This window comes from Anolis sagrei, chromosome 5 (genome assembly GCF_037176765.1).
Source record: "Anolis sagrei isolate rAnoSag1 chromosome 5, rAnoSag1.mat, whole genome shotgun sequence".
Taxonomy (NCBI): domain Eukaryota; kingdom Metazoa; phylum Chordata; class Lepidosauria; order Squamata; family Dactyloidae; genus Anolis; species Anolis sagrei.
In genome coordinates this window covers 176,110,308-176,131,964 of record NC_090025.1, presented here as the reverse complement: position 1 = coordinate 176,131,964, position 21,657 = coordinate 176,110,308, and the positions used below count along the sequence as shown (strand labels likewise).

The 21,657-nt window shown below is 42.3% G+C and overlaps 1 protein-coding gene across 1 annotated transcript; it reads right to left on the bottom strand.

The window, feature by feature from the left end:
• YARS2 (tyrosyl-tRNA synthetase 2) lies at positions 1–6,099 on the bottom strand. The gene is made up of 5 exons (XM_060776809.2): positions 5,236–6,099; positions 3,608–3,775; positions 1,919–2,074; positions 1,628–1,798; positions 1–678 (listed from the first exon to the last, which is right to left on the bottom strand). Exons 1-5 carry the CDS (start codon positions 6,030–6,032, stop codon positions 498–500), a joined length of 1,473 nt encoding a protein of 490 aa, XP_060632792.2. The 5' UTR covers positions 6,033–6,099; the 3' UTR covers positions 1–497.
• Positions 6,100–21,657: the final 15,558 nt, after the last annotated feature.

Here is a 21,657-nt window from a genome sequence, read left to right as displayed (position 1 = left end):
TCTAGAAATGTACATATTTATTTAATATTCAAAAAGAATTTAACAGGACGCACCTGATAGAACTGCATGGCTGAAATGAAACAGTATCCAACATCTGAGTGATAATAAAATGTTTACAAAAATATACCCTGGAAAGGTCAGGAATAGTGATATCAAACAGGAATCCACACTATTCAGTCTGGAAGGCTGCTTTTTCACATCAATATTTGCATTCATATTTTTTGTAATACAAACAATATAAGTGAAAAGTTATTTGGTGTTTTTTATTGTAGGCAATATTACCAATTTTTCAACTTTTACATTATTTGGGTAGAATCTACATATTTTGTGATTCGAAGTACGAAATGAGATATCATCCATTTTCCAAGTGATCCTATAGTTTAAATCTCACACAGTGAGAAAAAAGTACTGACACCACAGATGTCCCATTTAACGTTATATGAAGGTCTGGAAGGCCTTCAGGCAATGCGCGCTTTTATAATATACCCGAAAAAGGGTTAACAGATTTGCTCTTCATGTGACAACTGCAGCCATTTCACAATATAGTAATTTCTCTTTCCAATCCGAAGGAGTGACAAACCATTCCGCAAAATATGTTGTCCAAGAACAAGAATAGCATCAGGATCAGTAACTTTGACGTGGTTTATAGAAACTCCGCCACTTGTTATATCACGATACCTTGAAAAGAAATTGTGTAATCAGATGAAATGGAAGAAGAAATTGGTATAAACAAATTGAGAATCCAATGAATTTCAGTGATGTATACCAAATAGGTTTGAGCAACCTTTTTCTGCTAGTATTTAGATGTGTTTGATTACAACTCATATCACCCCCCTGCAATAGCTATGTTGACAATAAATTACAAGAGTAGGAGAGCACCAGGTAGAGGAATGGCCAGTTAGCTCCTAATTACTAAAGTGAACAGTTCACTGACACACAGACACTATCCCAGTATGAGATTACAAAGGGGTAGCTCAAAGTAGAAATACTACAGTGCTAATGCTGTTTGTTTGCCAACTCAGTTAACAGTAACAAAGATGTAATTGAAATGAGAATGAAATAGTGGAGTACCACAGTAAATTTGGCCTCATGATCTGTTGCTATCAAGTTCTTTATTTGTCCAGGATGCTGCAATGAAACTACTGAAACTCATTCTGATTGTGGAACTGATTCCATTGAAAACATCTGCAACAAAAGGAGTCTGCTTCAGAGTGTGGTGGAAGCTCCTCCCTTGGGAGGCTTTTAAACAGGCTGAATGGCCATCTGTCGAGGTGCTTTGATTGTTCTTTTTCTGCAGGTCCAATGACTAGATTGCCTATGTGGTCTCTTCCAACTTTATGATTCTATGAAAATGAACTTTAGTGCTATCTTCTGCATCGGCAAATATCTACCATTTTTATGTCTGCCATCTTGATGAATGGGAGATCTTAAATTGCCCTTAGACTCTAGCCTCGTTAACTTGTCATCTTGACACCGCCCCCCCCCCCCAAACTCACAATTACAATGTCCTACACCTTGCAATAGCAAAATTTTAATCCCACATAGGACACTTCATGGGAATATAATACAAGAAAGGTCTGGTAGGATTATTGTAAAACACTCCCTTGGAAATTGAGAATCAGCTCACCCTCTTGGCCCATCCGCAATAGCGTTAGCTTTCCGACACAAATCGAGTACTGTTGTTCCAGGTTCAAGCAGCAGCTCAACATATGGTGCCTCACTGAAGAGTTCCTGTAGTTCTTGATCAGACATAGTCTCCAGTGCCGCTATATCACTGTAATAAAGGGCCCTTGTACTTCTGGGGGGGGGGGGGGTTAAAAAAAGAAAAAAAAGGAATAATCAACATTTGTATTACAACCAATTTTTGCAGGAACTGATTACCAACATAAGCGTTTTTGCCACCTAAAACGGCCTTTACCTCTTAGCAGATTCCAGACCTTCTTTGCCATGAACAAGTTTAGTTACTTCAGCAGCAAGTCGTTTCTGCGGTCCCCATTTCTCAGGCTCTTTAGCATGCATTTCCATAATGTGATCGATTTCCGGAAGAGGAAGGAAAGTGAAAAGCTTCAGATACCTTAAAAAAGACAGCAACACTTTGCCTCAGTACCGGACACAATAAATGTATGTTTGTTTCTGTCCCTGAGTCTATGTCCTGTCATGGAAATTATTTTTCTCCAAAAAATAAACAATCAAGCTTGGTTAAAGACTACTTATTTAAAATGGAGAATATGTTATCACAATGTTTTTGTTACTAAAAATACTGCTACATTAGCAGTAAGCACATAGGAAATGACAAGATTAATGCTACACTGAGCAGAGTTGTAAAGTCTTTGTGTCGACAGAACTGTAGCAGAACCTTAAAGAGTATCTGCATACTCTTTAAAAACGTCAGTGTATCATTAATCAACACAATTCTTTCAGATTTGTCAGTAAGCTTATAAATCCTAGGACACATCTGAAATGTCTCCTTAATTATTTATAATGGTTGAATATACTGGGTGCATCTTTAATCTTAACTAGAGGAATAATGCGGCCTGGACCTTTGGTGCAAAGAAGAGTATGTTCTTATTTACACATCACCTTTTTTTCCTAGAAATTAATTCAGTTTATAGAAACCTTAGACACTTCAGGCCTGAGTGGAAATGTGATCTGACTCTCTTTAGTTCCAGTCTCATATTCATTCATTCATTCATTCATTTATTTATTTATTAGTTTTCTATGCCAGCCTTCTCACCTCGGCGAAGGACTCAGGTCGGTTTACAGCATGTATATAATACAATCATATAAAGAACAACAAATACAAAGTCATTACATATTAAAATAGTGCAATACAGTACAATAAAACATCATCATTACAATTACCTAAGCCAAATCGTCAATCCAGTCATGGTCATAGTCAAACTCATAGTCACAGTTAATCATAATTCATCACAAGGAGAGGTTCTAGGTTCAGTCCTCAAATGCCACATTCCAGAGCCAGGTTTTTAGTAATTTCCTGAACGTCAGGAGGGAGGGGGCCGATCTGATCTCTAGTGGGAGGGAGTTCCAAAGCCGGGGAGCCACCACCGAGAAGGCCCTGTCCCTCGTCCCCACCAACCGTGATTGCGAGGGTGGTGGGACCGAGAGCAGCCCCCCCCGGAAGATCTTAATAGCCTTGATGGTTCATAGGGGAGAATCCGTTCGGACAGGTAAACTGGGCCAGAGCCGTTTAGGGCTTTATAGGTCAAAAGCCACACTTTGAATTGTGCACGGAAGCTGATCGGCAGCCAGTGGAGCTGGCGTAACAGAGGGGTCGTATGGTCTCTGTACCCCGCCCCTGTTAGCAATCTGGCTGCCGCGCGTTGGACTGATTGAAGCTTCCGGGCAGTCTTCAGAGGCAACCCCACATAGAGAGCGTTGCAGTAGTCTAAACGGGATGTATTCTCACCCAATATCTCCCAATCCTTTGGGCTATGTCCTCTAGTATGGCCAATGGTCAGAGATTATACTACAAAATCCAGAGTTGGTTGGGAAGTCACTATAACCACTAGAACACACCAACAATGTCTTTTTTCTTTTTAACATAGCTTTTTAAGAACACTTAATGAAGTGGAGATCTAATACTTGCCTTTTCACAATATTATCTGGCTGTCGGACAAAAAACTGGTATAGTTCAAAAGGAGAGGTCTTGTTTCTGTTTAGCCAGACTGCATTGCCAGCAGATTTCCCCAATTTATTTCCAACAGTATTTGTAATCAGTGGCACAGTTATTCCAAATACATCTTCACCCGTAACCCTGACAGGAGGCAAAGTGACAACAATAGCATTAGATTTCTTGCCAACGTGGCACTGACCTTTGTTGGCAATACAACACTTAGCAGAATGTTAGCACAACCTTTTCTACAAAATAACTCAGAAATCATGACAGACTTCAAAGGTATGTCTTTGCAATATGATGTGTCAAACATCTCTATCACCCTAGTCCTCTGCACACTCCGATCAGTTATTTGCATGGATATGTCCATTTCCTTGAGAACATCTTCATCAAGATCTAGCATTCAGATATATTTATTTTCAGAAGGAGCTGAAATGATACAAGTATCACTCAGACCAAAGATTAGTTATCGACTACAACATTCACACGTATCTGAAACAGACAAGAGTTCTTTCTCCCACTCTGGACATTCCACAGACGTAAAAACCACACTTGCCTAGTTTCCAACAGACCTCACAATCTGTGAGGATGCCTGCCATAGATGTGGGCATAACATCAGGAGGGAGTGCTGATTTTTAGTGTATGTTATGTCTTTGCTTTTTATATGTTGTTCGCTGCTTTGAGTCCTGATTAGGGAAAAAAGTGGGATAATAAAAAATTAGTTTTTTTTGTCGTGTCAGGAGCATAATAATAGTTAAAGCAGTGGTATTCCCCGTAGTAACCTATGGATGTGAGAGCTGGACCATAAGGAAAGGTGAATGAAGGAAGATAGATGTTGAACTGTGGTGTTGGAGGAATATTCTGAGTATCTTGGACACCAGAAGATTCAACCAGCCCATACACCAGGAAATAATGCCTGATTGCTCACTGGAAGGAAGGATATTATAGGCAAAGATGAAGTACGTTGGCCACATAATGAGAAGACAGGAAAGCTTAGAGAAGACAATGATGCTGGGGGAAATGTAAGAAAAAAGGAAGCGGGCCAGTCCAAGGGCAAGATGGATGGACGGTATCCTTGAAGTGACTGGCTTGACTTTGAAGGAGCTGGGGATAGCCACAGCTGACAAGGAGCTCTGGCCTGGGCTGGTCCATGAGGTCACAAAGCGTCGGAAGCGACTGAACAAACGACTGAGTACATTTCCCAGAAACGCCAGCCAGCATGGCTTATCATGAGGGATTCTGGGGGGATGAAGTTTGCCCATGCCTGGTGTAGATGCAACCTGAATCTACTGTCACTTTAAGAGGGTAGCAGTGGTTCTCAACATTTGGCACTCCAGGGGCTTATCATGAGGGGTTCTGGGAGATGAAGTTTGCCCATGCCTGGTGTAGATTCAGCCTGAATCTACTGTCACTTTAAGAGGGTATCAGTAGTTCTCAACCTTTGGTGCTCCAGGGCCTTTAGACTACACTTCCCAGAAACACCAGCCAGCATGGCTTATCGTGAGGGATTCTGGGAGGTGGAGTTCAAAACATCAGGAGAACAGGAGCCGGAGGGCCCTGATTCAGAGGGAGCATCTCTTTCCTTCCTGACCCCTCCTTACTTGGAGACCAGCTCGTATCCCGACATGATGTTGCCCATCTGGTCGGCGCCGCCCAGCTGGACGAGGCAGCCGTGGTGGCGGCGCAGGTGGAGGAAGTCGTAGGCCTGGAGGGCCGGGTAGAGGAACTCGGCCAGGCCCATGCCTTCGGGGCTCTCGAGGCGCGCCCGGCAGCTCTGGCGGCTGAGCAGAGTGCCCATGCGCAGGCGGCCCCCGGCGCCGCAGAGGAAGCCCAGCACGGTCTCGCGCGCCAGCCAGGAGGCGTTGTCCAAGAGGGTGAGGCGGCCCAGGCGCGCGCCCCCCGCCCCGCCCCAGAAGAGCTCGCGGTGGTGGCGGAAGATCCGCTCGAGGCCCTCGCGCAGCCCCTCCGCCCGCGCGCGCGCCTCTTCCTCCGAGAGAGTCTCGCGCGCCTGGGTGCGGCCGCTGGGGTCGCCCAGCCGCGCCGTGGCCCCGCCCACCAGGGCGATGACGTCGTGGCCCGCGCGCTGGAAGTGCAGCAAGCCCAGGATAGGCAGGAGGTGGCCGGCGTGGAGCGAGTCGGCGGTCGGGTCGAAGCCGCAGTAGACAGCGATAGGCGGGCGGCCGGGCTCCAGGAGGCGGAGGAGCTGCTCCTCGGCGGCTTGCGGGGGGAACACCTCCTGGAATAGGCCACGCTCGCACTGGGAAGCCAAGAAGCCTTTCTCCTTCGCGCGCTGCTCGTGGAGCCCCCGCCGAGGCCTCAACACCCTCGTCTCAGCAGACAGCCAGCGTCGGCCGGCTCGCAGCACGGGCGCCGCCATCTTGGTTGGAGATAGGCGCATGCGCAGTTCGCTAACAAATTTGGGGAAGGGCGGAGCTTAAGATACGTTTTGCAGCTCGTGCTCAGCTCGCACTACAAATGTTGAAGAAAGGCGCATGCGCGGAGAGGGGCGGAGTTAACGTTATACGCTTTACCGCGGGAGTATGGCGGCCATCTTAGTTGAAGAAAGGCGCATGCGGGGTGTGCTAAGCCATTTGGAGAAGGGCGGAGCTTAAGATACGCTTTGCAGCTTGCACTACAAATGTTGAAGAAAAGCGCATGCGCAGTGCGCTTAATGACTGGGTAGGGGCGGAGCTAAGAGTTATATCTCACCTCGTAGGACGAGCGCTGTTGAAGAAAGGCGCATGCGCAGAGCGCTAATCATCTTGCGGAGGGGCGGAGCTAAGTTACACTTTTGCAGCTGGATGTGACCAATACTGCTCTGCTCGTATGCTTGTCATCTTGGTTGACGAAAGGCGCATGCGCCTTGCGCTGGTCACCTGGGGGGCGGGGCTAAGAGTTATACGCTTTGCCGCTGGATGTGCTCAGCTCGCAGGACAAACGCCGCCATGTGTGCTGAGGAAAGGCGCATGCGCAGTGCGCTAATCACCTTGGGGAGCCCTCCAGGTGTTTTGGACTGTGGGAGTTGAAGTCCAAAACACCTGGAGGGCCCAAGTATGCCCATTACATTATTTTTAATATCCTGATTTTTTCCTAAAGGAGAGTAAAGCAGCTAACAACACTAAATATGCATCAGTGTTTGGTGTATGTTTTTGGTATTTTGTATTCATATTATTTATTTATTTGAGTTGATTTTTTATGCTCCTTTTCTCCCACACCAAGATGAGACTCAAAGTGTCATAACAATACAATAAGAACATACAAAATGAAAATGAAAATTAAAACACGTTAAATTCCTTATAGCAACCTGATTAATATGGTCCGCGATAAAACTCTTGTTGTTGTTCATTCGTTCAGTCGTTTCTGACTCTTCGTGACCTCATGGACCAAGCCACGGCAGAGCTCCCTGTCAGCCGTCACCACCCCCATCTCCTTCAAGGTCAATCCAGTCACTTCAAGGATGCCATCCATCCATCTTGCCCTTTCTTGGCCCCTCTTCCTTTTTCCTTCCATTTTAAAGCCCTTTTTACAAATATAACACATATTTAAAACATTTACTTTAACCCTATTGAGAGCCAAATTCCTGTACTGTTCAAATTCCAGGGCCTGGCTTTAGCACAGCTGGTTAATCAGCAGCAGCAATAGATCATTGCCCACTGGAAGGTTGGCAGTTCAAAGCCCAAGTTGGGGTGAGCACCCGACTATCAGCCCAGCTTACTGTCCACCTAAGCAGTTTGAAAACAGTGGGTTGTTGTAGGTTTTTTGGGGCTGTATGGCCATGGTCTAGAGGCATTCTCTCCTGATGTTTCGCCTGCATCTATGGCAAGCATCCTCAGAGGCAGTGAGGTCTGTTGGAACTAGGAAAAGGGGTTTATATATCTGTGGAATGACCAGGGTGAGACAAAGGACTCTTGTCTGCTGGAGCTAGGTTTGAATGTTTCAACTGACCACCTCGATTAGCATACAATGGGCTTACTGTGCCTGGAGCAAACTTTTGTTGAGAGGTAATTAGATGTCCCTGCCTGCTTCCTCTTTGTTGTTGTGCTGTTGTAATTTTAGAGTTTTTTAATACTGGTAGCCAGATTTTGTTCATTTTCATGGTTTCTTCCTTTCTGTTGAAATTGTCCACATGCTTATGTATTTCAATGGCTTCTCTGTGTAGTCTTTTTCCTAGTTCCAACAGACCTCACTACCTCTGAGGATGCTTGCCATAGATGCAGGCGAAACGTCAGGAGAGAATGCCTGTAGACCATGGCCATACAGCCCGAAAAAAACCTACAACAACCCAGTGATTCCGGCCATGAAAGCCTTCGACAATACATAGTTCGAAAACAGTTAGCTGTGAGTACAGAAATTAGGCACCGCTTAAGCGGGGAGGTGTTTTACGGCACCATAAAATGCCAGCGATCAGAGAACAAGGATCATAGTGGATAGAGCGACAGTATAACCTTGTGGCTGGAATTGAGCATAACTTCCAGGTGCCATGGCTGGAAAATGCTGATATACCTCTATTTGTTTGTCTGTTCTGTATGTCTAAAACAGCATTGAATGTTTGCCGTGTATGTGTGTGTTATGTCCTCTTTGGGGTGAGAAGGGCAGAATATAAATGCTGTAAATAAATGAAAACTGTTGCTTCTAGAGATTTTTTTTTTAGCCTGCCTACAGCTATCAGGAGAGAAGGGTAATAAATAAAATGTGTTGTTATTGTTCACAATGCATTTCACAACATCCTTGCCCTTTGCAAGGCAGTATGAGGATGATGAAAGTTGCAGCCCAAGAAGAAGGCTGAGCAGTCTGACAAGTTAAAACATCCTTGAGTTGCAGCCAATCCAGATCCGGGAGTGATGGGAGTTTTAATTGGTCGGATATGGGCTTGATTGGAGTTGAAGGCAGGCAGAAACCAATGCAAGAGAGCAGTAGAACCACTAGAACAGTGGTTCTCAACCTGGGGTCCCCAGATGTTTTTGGCCTTCAACGCCCAGAAATCTTAACAGCTGCTAAACTGGCTGGGATTTCTGGGAATTGTAGGCCAAAAATATCTGGGGACCCCAGGTTGAGAACCACTGCACTAGAAGGTTGCCATGGAGACCTGTATCCCCAGGGTCTGGTCAGTACCTGAGGGACAGAGGAACTACTACTTTGTGTTTCAATGTGGTAAATGTGTTTGCTTATTTAGTCAAGTGAGGTGACTGGAATGCCTTTTAAAAAAAAACCTTTGGGACAGGTCAAAGTATAATTACTGTACACCTGAAGACAAGAGAACAACATGATCATCAGAAATTAATGGGAAAGGCCCAGCTGCAACCCCAAGAGGGCACTAAAGGATTGCCATGGAGACGTGTATCAGCCAGGTAACGTCACTCCCCGAGGGACAAAGAAAGTCCTGCTTTGTGTTTCAGACTAAGGAATGATTGTATGGCTTTAGCTCAGGCATGGACAAACTTTAGACTTCCAGGTGTTTTGGACTTCAACTCCCACAATTCCTAAAAGCCTCAGGCTAATTTCGAAAAGGAAAGAGTTTGACACTATTAGGAATTGAAATCCAAAACACCTGGAGGGCCAAAGTTTGCCCATTCCCGCTTCATCCATAAAACTAACACTTTTACTAATAATTACCATTACAAAATGCAAACCGGTACATGTACTAATTGTATGCAAAATACCTACAGGCTGTGTGTATATGAAACATACAGGATTTTTTTTATCTCAAAGATATCTCATTATCCCAAAATCCCAAGCATTTCACATAAACAATATTCAACATGTATTGGGTTTCCTCCCTAAATCAAGGAATGTTTAATCCAAAATGTTAAATATATAAGGTATAAATGAATACATTCATATCATAGAATCCTAGAGTTGGAAGAGACCTCATGGGCCATCCAGTCCAACCCCCTGCCAAGAAGCAGGAAAATTGCATTGAAAGCACCCCCGACAGATGGCCATCCAGCCTCTGTTTAAAACCTTCCAAAGAAGGAGCCTTCACCACACTCCAGGGCAGAGAGTTCCACTGCTTAACGGTTTCCACAGTCAGGAAGTTCTTTCCAATTTTCAGATGGAATCTCCTTTCTTGTAGTTTGAAGCCATTGTTCTGCATCCAACTCTACAGGGCAGCAGAAAACAAGCAGAAAACAAGCTTGCTCCCTCCTCTCTTGACTTCTTCTCACATATTTATATATTGCTATCATGTCTCCTCTTAGCCTTCACTTCTTCAGGCTAAACATGCCCAGCTCTTTAAGCCGCTCCTCATAGGGCTTGTTCTTTCTTTCGGTGCTGGTCATTTTCCATTTCCTAACAGCAACTATGCCAAAACAAAATGGGTCTGGGTTTGGTCAGTCACTGCCTGATGGGAGATTTCAATTTATGTCTATTTCCCAGGATTCTTGCAATATGTGTTTGCATTGGCCAGAGTTATATTATTAGCCCCAATTAGAGCAGACTCGTTCAATCAACTTTAAAATAGTAAATCAATACTGATATGACTGATTAATTATTCTTTTCCAATTTGGACAAACAGTTCAAATTGACATATCTGAGCATTGATTATGCTGAGATGTTTTAATTTTCCACAAGATGGCGGTGTTGCACTTAAACTATCACAATACCATTATTCACAATTGCTAACTGCTTTCAAGTCAACCTAAACTTACTTCCTGAAGGGTAAAGGTAAAGGTTTTCCCCTGACATTAAGTCCAGTAGTGTCAGACTCTGGGGATTGGTGCTCATCTCCATTTCTAAGCCGAAGAGCCGGCATTTCCATAGACACCAAGGTAACTTGGCTGTCATGACTGCATGGAGCGCCATTACCTTCCCGCCAGAGTGATACCTATTGATCTACTCACATTTGCATGTTTTCGAACTGCTAGGTTGGCAGAAGCTAGGGCTAACAGCGGGAGCTCATGCCACTTCCCAGATTCAAACCTGTAACCTTTCACTCAGCAAATTCAACAGCTCAGCGCTTTAACCCACTGCGCCACCGGGGGCTCCTGAAGACTTACCATAAAATAAGCTTAAGTATGCATCCTTGGAGCCCCCAGTTGGCACAGTGGGTTAAAGCGCTGAGCTGCTGAGTTTGTTGACCGAAAGGTCACAGGTTCGATTCCGGGGAGCAGTATGAGCTTCCGCTGTCAGCCCTAGCTTCTACCAACCTAGCAGTTTGAAAACATGCAAATGTGAGTAGATTAATAGGTACTGCTCTGACGGGAAGGTAACGGCTCTCCATGTTGTCATGACGGCCACATGACCTTGGAGGTGTCTATGGACAACGCTGACTCTTTGACTTAGAAATGGAGATGAGCACCACACCCCAGAGTCAGACATGACTGGACTTAATGTCAGGGGGCAAACTTTACCTTTACCTAGGCCTCCTTAGGGACACTGAGGATGAATCAAACTCCTGTTTCCTTGTCTATCGAGTAGTTATTGACCATACTGCTTTCAATAAATATGTAGGATAACTGCAGTCAAACTGACTACAACTTACAGAAAACTGATGAATCCCGAGCAGAGACCTCCAAGTCATCCACCCTTTCATCAACAGTCCTGCACAGATGTTATAGGTTTACAGCTAAAGCTTCCTTGATTTAGTCTATCCACCTGGAATGCAGTCTCCGAGTTTTATACCGCCCTAACCATTATTGTCTTTTCTAGTGAGCCATGCCCTTTCATGATGTACCCAAAGTACAACAGTCCCAGTTTAGTCTAGGGAGAGTTCAGTCTTCATTTGCTCCCATTTATTAACTTCAGCAAACCTATATAATCTTACCAAGTTCTATTGACATGTGAGAGAACCAGAGGTTGCTTGTTTCAAACCATACTCCAAAATATGATCCAATTTTCAATTTTCCCTTTTTACATGGTACTATTTTGCTTTGATTGCATATTTCGGTTGATTTTTTAAAAAGTCCAGTTCCCCTTTTACATTATTACAATAAGAATCAAACTACAGACAATGGCAAGAAATGTATGGCTGTATTTCCAAGGCTATGGTACGAGGAGTGAGATCGAATGCTTTCCTTAGCACTACTTCCCTTCTCAAGCTGGTTTTTTGCCCTGTGGTATGCAAGCAGATAGTAAGAATATAGAAGAGCATGAAATAAAGGCTACAGTTTTAAATGTATTCATCTGGAATTAAATCAAATGCAACCTGAATGGGAGTGAAGGAGTGCTAAATTTTAGGATTACCTTTTTACTTACCAATAAAAATGACCACAATCTGTTTTTGCACATTCCATGTTTCTGTTTAGTAACAGACTTAAACTGCATGAATGGATCAGGCTTCTGGAATTTGTGGAATGAGCTAATCTCTGTTGCCATCCCATTGGGGAGTTAAAGAGGCCAAGGCTGTTAACATCCTGGTAAATACACCACATGCTTGTTTAGGTGATTTATATACTTTGTTTACGAGAGATGACAAAACTGATGACAGGTCTCCCTGCAGAGAAATTGCCCTTCTTCTATCCACGAACACTGAATTCCTCATCTTTTAAATGTGTGATATCAGCTCTGAACAGTCATGGCAACTCATTCTGAATTTGTGGCAGATTATCGAAGTTAAGCGTAAGAGAAGGCCTGATTAGTGTATTTATGTGATGAGTTTCTGCTTGTACATGCCAGAAAGAGAATGCAATGCAGTACATTGGGGAAAGAACTGCACAGAAACTGGACTCACCTATAATGGTAGGAAGAGAATATCTTTACATGGTTCATCCTATGAAATATTTGCCCTAGTCTACTTAATGAGAAGGTATACCTAACGAAGAGTGCATCTACACTGTCGAATTAAGCAAGTTCGACATTACTTTAACTGCCATGGTCCAGTGCTATGGCATCATGGGATATGTAATTTTATAAGGTCATTAGCCTCCCTGCTGATTCCTAATCCATCTAAAATACAGACGTGTGCTTTCCATCTTAAGTGGGTGCTAGGAACAATATCATAGGAAAGCTGACTGACATAACCTGGGGATTACAACCAGACACAGTGAAAACATCTGCCCTTGCACTTTGCTACTCTGCTGCTGAGTACACATGCCCAGTGTGGAACACATCTCACCACATTAAAACAGTGGATGTGGCTCTTAATGACACATGCCACATTATCACAGGATGCCTACGCCCTACACCTCTGGAGAAATTACACTGTTTAGCTGGTATTGCACCACCTAACATCCACCGGGAAGTAGCAATCAATAATGAAAAGAACAAATCAGTGACATCTTTGACCTATCCTCTGTTTGGATATCAGCCAGCATGCCAATGCCTTAAATCAAGAAATAGTTTTCTAAGATCTACAGAGATACTCGCAGGAACACCTCAGCAAGCAAGAGTCCAAAAGTGGCAGGCAAAAACCCGAAACCTCAATCAGTGGCTGATGCAAAATTAGAGACTTCCCCCTGGGCACCCAGAAGACTGGGCGACTTGGAAGGCACTCAACAGACTGCGATCTGGCACCATGAGATGCAGAGCAACCATTAAGAAATAGGGACACTTTTACAATGCAGTCTGAGTCCTGCCACTTGCACAATGGAGGACCTCCTTATATCAACATCAGAAGCACTCCAAGTGGCTAGCTACTGGTCAAAGGACATTTAATATACTGTAATGCCAAGTTTTTAAACTTTGTGTTTTTTTAAATACATTACAACTGTATCCTTGGTTTGCTTCTGATAAAATAAATAAACAAAGTCTTCCCTGTCAAAGAGGGCTGGTGCCTCACCAAACTACAAAAGTGTAGCCAAACACCATTAAATCTACAGTGCATATGCATCCTTAGCCAGATAAATTTCCTAACCTGCTCAAAGTAGGGTAGGGTCTCATGTTGGGAGAAGGGCAACATATAAATCAATGAAAATTGAATGTACAAATTCACCTTCAACCATACTTCTGGGAACTTTGCTCCCATGTTTTCAAAGAATAGTTATGCCATTCTTTCCTCACCTCACATGAATACATACCTCCTCTTTACCAATTGCATTTCATTACTTTCTTGTTGTGCCAATTGTAGTCTTCTGCCCACTCCAATCCCGAAAGGGCACAGCACTATCTTGGAATGCAGTATCACAAGTTGATGCCCTCATTATTTTAAGGACGAAAAGACTCCCTTCTGAATCAGCATTAACATCTCGATTCAAATTCAACATAGACATGAGAAGTTTAAGCAGAGTAGGGTTTGTACTGAAGAAAAGCAATGTCGATAAAGTTAGGTACTCCAAGGTCATGTCATGGAGATAACAAAGTAAAAGAACTAAAAAAATATTTTATGTACTAAAAAAATATTTTAGTACCAAGGCCTTCCCATATCTAGACTTCACAGTGACAGATTAAGGCTAGTTGCATGGGAAGTTGTTTACATTTGGGTGTAACTTCGGAGTGCCAAAATATTAGTCCAAGATACTATTCATTATCAAGCCTAAATGTATTGTTCACATTAGAGGGAGTGCTAACGGATATTTCAAATATAGTGGGAATTATTTGAAAACTGGATGAAAAGAAGGGATCAATAAGAAATCTCCACACATTATCAAGGTCTTCATTACAGCTTAAAGCAGGACAAAACTGCCTTAGGAGGGATTGATAGGTTCATTGTAACATAATGAACTTGTGCTGAACCTGGGATATGTCGAACTGGTCCTATGGTTGTTCTGACATGTTTTGCCTTTTCTGTGCCGATGTTTGAAATGTGTGTGAGAATATTTGGCTCTTCATTGAACCAGGTACAGAACAGTTCAACATGTTGACAGGTTGACACAACCTGAACTCCACTTTTCAGAAAGTCATTAATGCTGACTGTCTCAGCAACTTCCTATTACTCATTATTTCTGCCTTCACTCAACAAAAGTTGAGAATTCTTGAAATAGGGAATGGTAAGTACCATCCCACATCTCCGGACTGCCCGCGCCTGGGAATATGGGGTGGCTATGTAAACAGTTGTGGCCAGTTCTGTCTGAGAACCAGAACCAATTCCATACATGGGCTCAAAGTAATGGTTTGCTTTGGGTTCTTGGAGCAACTCACAACTTTGGTTAATGTAGTTCAAGGCTACATTAAGTGGCCTGCATTAACCCAAATCATCCATCACAGAGCTGATTCACCCATCCTTTGGGATATCTGGTCAGTGTAGCTGTGGCCAAGGACATGAGCATTTTAATCCCTGCTAGGTCATAGAATCATAGAGTTGGAAGAGACCACATGGGCCATCCAGTCCAATCCCCTGCCATGCAAGAAAAGCACAATTAAAGTACCTCTGACATACCCACTCAGCCTCTGTTTATAAGTCTCCAAGGAAGGAGCTTCCACTACATTCTGAGACAGAGAGTCCCACTGCTGAACAGCTCTTACAGTCAAGAGACCCTTCCTAATGTTCAGGTGGAATTTCCTTTTCTATAACTTGGACCAATTGCTCCTAGTTTCCAGGATAGCAGAAAAAAGCCTGCTCTCTTTTCTTCATGACATCTTTTTACATATTTATACATGGCTATCATCTCTCCTCTCAACCATCTCTTCAGCAGGCTAAACATACCCAGCTGTTTAAGATGCTCCTCATAGGGAATGGTCTCCAAACCTTTGTTTTTAGTCGCCCTCCTTTGGGCACCTTCCAGCTTGTCATGGAAGGTCATAGAAACCTACTGGGCAACCTTTGACAAGTTGCACTCTCTCAGATTTAGAAGACAGCAATGGCAAGCTTCTTCTGAATAAGTCAGTCTTGGCAAGGACCTCTTACAATAGAGCCACCATGTGCTGGGGCTAATGTAAAGCTACATAAGAACAATAACAATGAGATTTGAAACGGGGAACATCAGTTCCACAGCTGACAGTCTGAGCCCAAGTGTGAAAATAGGGGTGGTTTTTTTTAGCATATTGGATTTGGCTGCATTAACTGTATGTACACCAGTACAGATCTGATACTACACACAACAGATCATAAGATACAACTCTAATAATAAAAACAATAGGATTGCTTTGATCAGTAGGTTTCCATATAAAGTCACATGGATCACATGTCTGTGTTTTGTGCCAAAACCGAAGGGCAGGACAATTATCATATCTCATTTGAGGGAAAGACTAATACATGTAAAATATGATGTAAAAACATGTACCTAGAACAATGCCTGACATCCCGCCTCACATGTAAGCATTTGCTGCTTCTTGTCCGCTACTTCATGTAGCCAAAGAGGTGGAGTAGAATCCACAGAAACTTCTGAAAACAAATCTACAAAAGTATCTACACAAAACTGTGAGAAGGCATGTTAGTGAAATAAAAGCAAGTATGTGAAAAGAGCATAGAAAAACGACACATTGAACCTGTGGATAGCCTGTTCTGTCTCGATCAGATAAGAGACTATTCCGAATAATTCCATGTTTGCACAGTTGCTGTCCTTGCAGACCTGCTCGGGTTTGTTAAAGTTCATGGGGATGTGAGATACTCTATATAATGGATAATGCAAGACATTGACAAATAAAACATAAAGGAATCCAATACATTGGCAGTGATGTCCCAAGAAAGGTCATCACTGCCAATTATGAGTTTTCAAAGAGAATGATTTATTTTTTAAAATCTGTTATGGAGGAAAACCACAAATTTTGGAAATGTTCTTATCAGAATGTGCATCAAATGAGTTTCTCATCCACTTCAGTTGACCATTAGGCACCCACTTCTGGGAGAGTTGCAGAAATACTTTAAGGAATATAGTTGGAGTTTCTATCTGGTATCAAAATAGTACAAATCCATGACTCCTTCAGCACAGCCTTGGTTGCTATACCACTAAATCCAGATTAGATTTAGAAACTGGTCTTTAGACTGTTTTTTCTTTTCAAAGTGCTGTTACATAATACATTGGCCAATACCATTTATTTTTTATTACATTACATTATTTTGCATCAACAAGATTTCTGTTTAATCGCCAGTAGGTGTCACACTCCATAAAAGGTAGTGTTAAACAATCACCTGTACAAAACACTGTTTGTTTTTGTATTATTGAAGGCTTTCATGGCCAGGATCACTAGGTTGTTGTGAGTTTTCCTGGCTGTATGGCCATGTTCCAGAAGCATTCTCTTCTGACGTTTCGCCTGCATCTATGGCAGGCATGCTCAGAAGTTGTAAGGTCCTCACAACGCCTGAGGATGCCTGCCATAGATGCAGGTGAAACATCAGGAGAGAATGCTTCTGGAAGATGACCATACAGCTCGGAAAACTCACAACCTACTGCTTGCTTTTGTCCTATGAGCTGCCATGCATGCTCAACAAATGTTGCTAACTTTTCAAAATGTATTTATGAATTCTAGCTTTTAATTGAATGGTGACTGATTTTTACTGCTATTTGACAGTAAAAACCCTTCTTACATAATACTTCTACTTTAGGTTGTTTACATTATGTACAGCAAGACCCTCACTGCATCTACAGTCCATATGTTCCTTGCTAGAATTAGGTTACCTGAAACTGACTGAACCGAACACCATTAAATTACTTGACTTCTGGTTCCAGCATAATATAGAATTACATTAGAGAATCTAGAGATTCCTAGAGAAGTATCTACTTTAAGAATTTGCTTGGTCCTCCAAGCAATGCATACCACATGGGCATGGGTGAAATCATGGATTCAAGTGCCACAGTTATGGGGATCTTACTATATTGTAATTTCATGTTGAATTTAGTTATGGGGATTTCCCTAATTTTAATCTGTAAAGTAATTCTATACCTGTGTATGTGTGTGTGTGTGTGTACCTTCAAGTTGCCTGTTGACTTATGGAAACCAATAATTTTAGGACTTTCTTAGGCAAGGAATACCCAGATATGGTTTTGCTAGTTCCTTATTCTGAAATATAGCCTTCTGCAATTGGTATTCATTGGCAGTCTCCTATCCAAGTACTAATAGCTACTTCCTCACTGTTATCATGAATTTCAACTGTTCTTTACTGCTGTTTAGAAATATGGGTAGCTTAACACATGAGTGCATGTCTGTACATATTTTTCCTCTGAATGAAGGAGTATCAGCTCTTTGCCACCTTAGCAGGTCATTTCCACTTTCTATTGCTCCAAAGAGTAAATAATGGCAACAATAAACTCTACAAACATTTCAATGGAACCCAATGCAATACAGCTGGGTTCAGATTCAAGGTGGCCTGTACTGGGTGCGGCTCTCCTTATGTGGAAATCCGCCAGCCAGCACAACAAAATCCCTCATATAAAGGTTCCCACACAAGAGGAATCAGCTATTATCCATCAAACACAGATGAATTGTTCTTTACAATTGTACTTCCCGGTGCAAAGCTGCTGACCCAGGAAAGCTGTCTCCAAATGTAAAATATAACAATGAGCTCAAAGAGCAAAAACGCAGACAACAGAACTTCTGATTTGTCCTAACAAGAACGAAGAAAGATATAATATTTAATGTGCATTGTGGGATAGTCTGAATTGCTGTCAGGAAAAAAAATTAAGGCATTTCCACATTGCCTGGATCTAGACTTGGAAGCAAAATATAACACTTTATGTGCTGAGGAAAGCTATATATGTTGCATTATGAGTATGTGATATCATTAAACATACCTTATTATCCAACTAGCTATCGAGCTCCTTTTAGTTCAATTTTCTTTTTTAGGGTAGTAGAGGAGAGAGATTTCAAGGATACACACAGATCTTTTTTTTAAGGCAGGCAATCTGCTGTATATTAAAAGAAGAGCAAGACTGGGAGCTAGCCCAGTCTTTAATTTGCAGAGTACATAATAGGAACTGTTTTGCAATAATGATATCCTAAAAGCACCCAACAGAGCCAGGTTTGCCAACTCCAAGGACATGAGTACAATTGTTTGCTCAACACTACTCTTTAGTGCAATTAGACCCTGAAATAAAATCAATTAACTGGCTTTAAAAGCCCCCAATGGCACAGTGGGTTAAACTGCTGAGCTACTGAACTTGCTGACCGAAAGGTTACTGGTTCAAATCCGGGAGCGGGGTGAGCTCCCACTGTTAGCCCCAGGTTCTGCCAACCTAGCAGTTCGTAAACATGCAAATGTAAGCAGATCGATAGGTACCGCTCCGGCAGGAGGGTAATGGCAGTCATGCCGGCCACATGGCCTTGGACCTATGGACAATGCTGGTTTATCGGCTTAGAAATGGAGATGAGCACCACCCCTGAGAGTCAGACACGACTGAACTAAATGTCAGGGGAAAACCTTTACCTAACCTTAAAAGTATAATGCTATGACAGTCAATCATAGTTCTACTGAGTTCAGTCAGGATGTGTGTGTCTTTGCTCTGTGTTCCACTGGCTCAGTATGGGAAGCCTAAATGAACATGTATTAACTTATGTCCCAACGAGCGAAGGAAGATAGATGCTTTTGAACTGTGGTGTTGGAGGAAAGTTCTGAGAGTGCCTTGGGCGGCCAGAAGATTCAACCAGTCCATACTTCATGAAATAAAACCCGACTGCTCATTGGAACGAAGGATAGTAGAGGCCAAGATGAAGTACTTTGGCCACATCATGAGATGAAAGGAAAGCTTAGAAAGCTTGCTGGGGAAAATGGAAGGAAAAAGGAAGAGTGGCCGACCAAGGGCAAGATGGATGGATGGTATCCTTGAAGTGACTGGCTTGACCTTGAAGGAGCTGAGAGTGGTGAAGACCGACAGGGAGCTCTGGCGTGGACTGGTCCATGAGGTCACGAAGAGTCGGAAATGAATGAACGAATGAACAACAACAAACATGTCCCAACTGCATAGATCACAAGTGTTAAATTGAACCACCAGGCGATAGTCATTATTTCTTGTTTATTTACAACCAGCCTGTTTTCAGATTTAAATGCAAGTCTTCACATTATTTTTTAACTACCTTTTTTGCACTGCTGAACAGAGATGGTTAAATGGATTTACTCTGTGCTGGGTGTGTTATATTCAGGCACAAAGAACAAAGTATTCAGTGTCCCATTAAGTACAACCAATGCTTCAGCCTCTCCCTCATTCATTTTTGGGGGGCTTACAAGAAGGCCTGTTGCCAGAGACGGCTAAAACTCCCTCCTAATGTATGATCAGTTGCAAACAATGATACAGATCCCACATTCCACAGTCAAGTTTCAACAGATAAGACTTCTGGATTAATTCTCACAAAGAGGAAGACATACATCTCCTTTATATCAGGGCTTGTGAACATATTTGAACAGGAATGGGGAACCTGTAACATACTGGGTTTCTCTGGAGCCCTCACCTCCCTTAACTAGTGTGCAGAGAAATTTGTAGTATAAGATATCATGGAGTGGTTTAATCATAAGATGGAATCTAGAAAATCTTATGCTACAAATATTTTCCAGTTAAGGTGCAGCAGGTTCCCTTTGCATGCTAATACAGACTGACACAGCCATGAATTTGAATTAGTATCCTTCAGTATTGTCTATCATAATTAATGAATAGCATGATGCTGGGAATAATCAGTCCCTGGAAGATCACAGTATCTCCATTCCTGTTTTAGAAACTGGATGGTTTAATAACTGATTACCTTTTAACTTGCATTTATTTAAATGAATGTAAGTTTATTTCAGAAAGAACATGCAGGGAAATCCTTATTTTCCATGTATTATTTTGTCACATTCAAGGGAGTGATTAGTATCTGTTAAGACAAATTTCACCCTTCTCTTCCCCTCTCCTTCCACCCCCAAACCTGTTTAGCACCTCTGGTGGTCATCCTGGAAAACAAGGAGAGAAAGGTATGTGCTACGATTTTATCAGGTTTCTTAAATCTTTATGAAGTACACATCATATTTGTGTGACTTTAAGTTACCTATTGATTTATGATGACCCCACTAAATTTTATAGGGGTTTTGGGCCATGAATACTCAAGAGGTGATTTTGACAGTTCCTTCCTCTGAAATATGACCTACAGTATCTGGTATTGTTTGGCAGCTTCCCATCCAAATCTATATAAATAAAAATGCAATGTTCATTTGTGGGTTTAAAATAACTCAAAAACTACTGTACGAGTTGACACCAAATTTGGACACAGTACACCTATCAGACCAATGAGTGTCCATCACTCCTAAACACACACATACACATACACACAAAACCCCAGCGGAGCAGACTTAAAACCCCCCCAAATACACCATATATACATATACACATACACTCATATAATGCACACATTCATACACACATACATGTGTGTGTGTGTATGTATGTATATATATATACACACACACATACATACACAAACACACACAAATATACACATATACACACATACATATAGATACACACATACATATCCACATACATACATATGTACACACGAATATGCATATAGACAAGCACATGCATTTACACAATATGCATGTACACATATAAACACACAAATACACAAATATATACACACACACATATATACACACACATATATACACCTATACACACACACACACACAAGCACACATATATACACAACCAAAGCACATATACACAGATTGGGCCACAGCAACGTGTGGCAGGGGATGACTAGTAATAACAACAACAACAACAACAACAACAACAACAACAACTTTATTTATATCCCGCCCTATCTCCACAAGGGGACTCAACCAGGCCTGATTCTGTTTAGCTTCTAAAATCAGACAAAAGCTAGTGCCTTCCGTGTATTTACATTTCCTCTGAATTGTACATTTTAGCTACGTCAACGATCTGGTTGGCATATGCTCACATTTAAATTACAGTATCATGTAGATCAGCAATGATAATTGTAATCTCAGTAAGCATAAAGGTAACTATCATGGGTTTCTTGGCAAGGTTTGTTCAATTGGGACCTGCTATTGCCCAAGACAGTCTTACCTCCCACAGTCCTAATCCAATACTCAAACCAGTGTGGAGGTGGGCAAAGTACAGCTTCTGAGACCAAACTGTGCACCCTCAAGCCTCGGGAGAGTTTACCCTCAGAGGACAGACATCAAAGAACGTTTAAATAGCAAATAATGCTTTCTGCACCTTGGCACATACAAGCCTTGGCTTGCTGTTGCAAAAACAAAACAAAACAAAACAAAAAGCATTCCC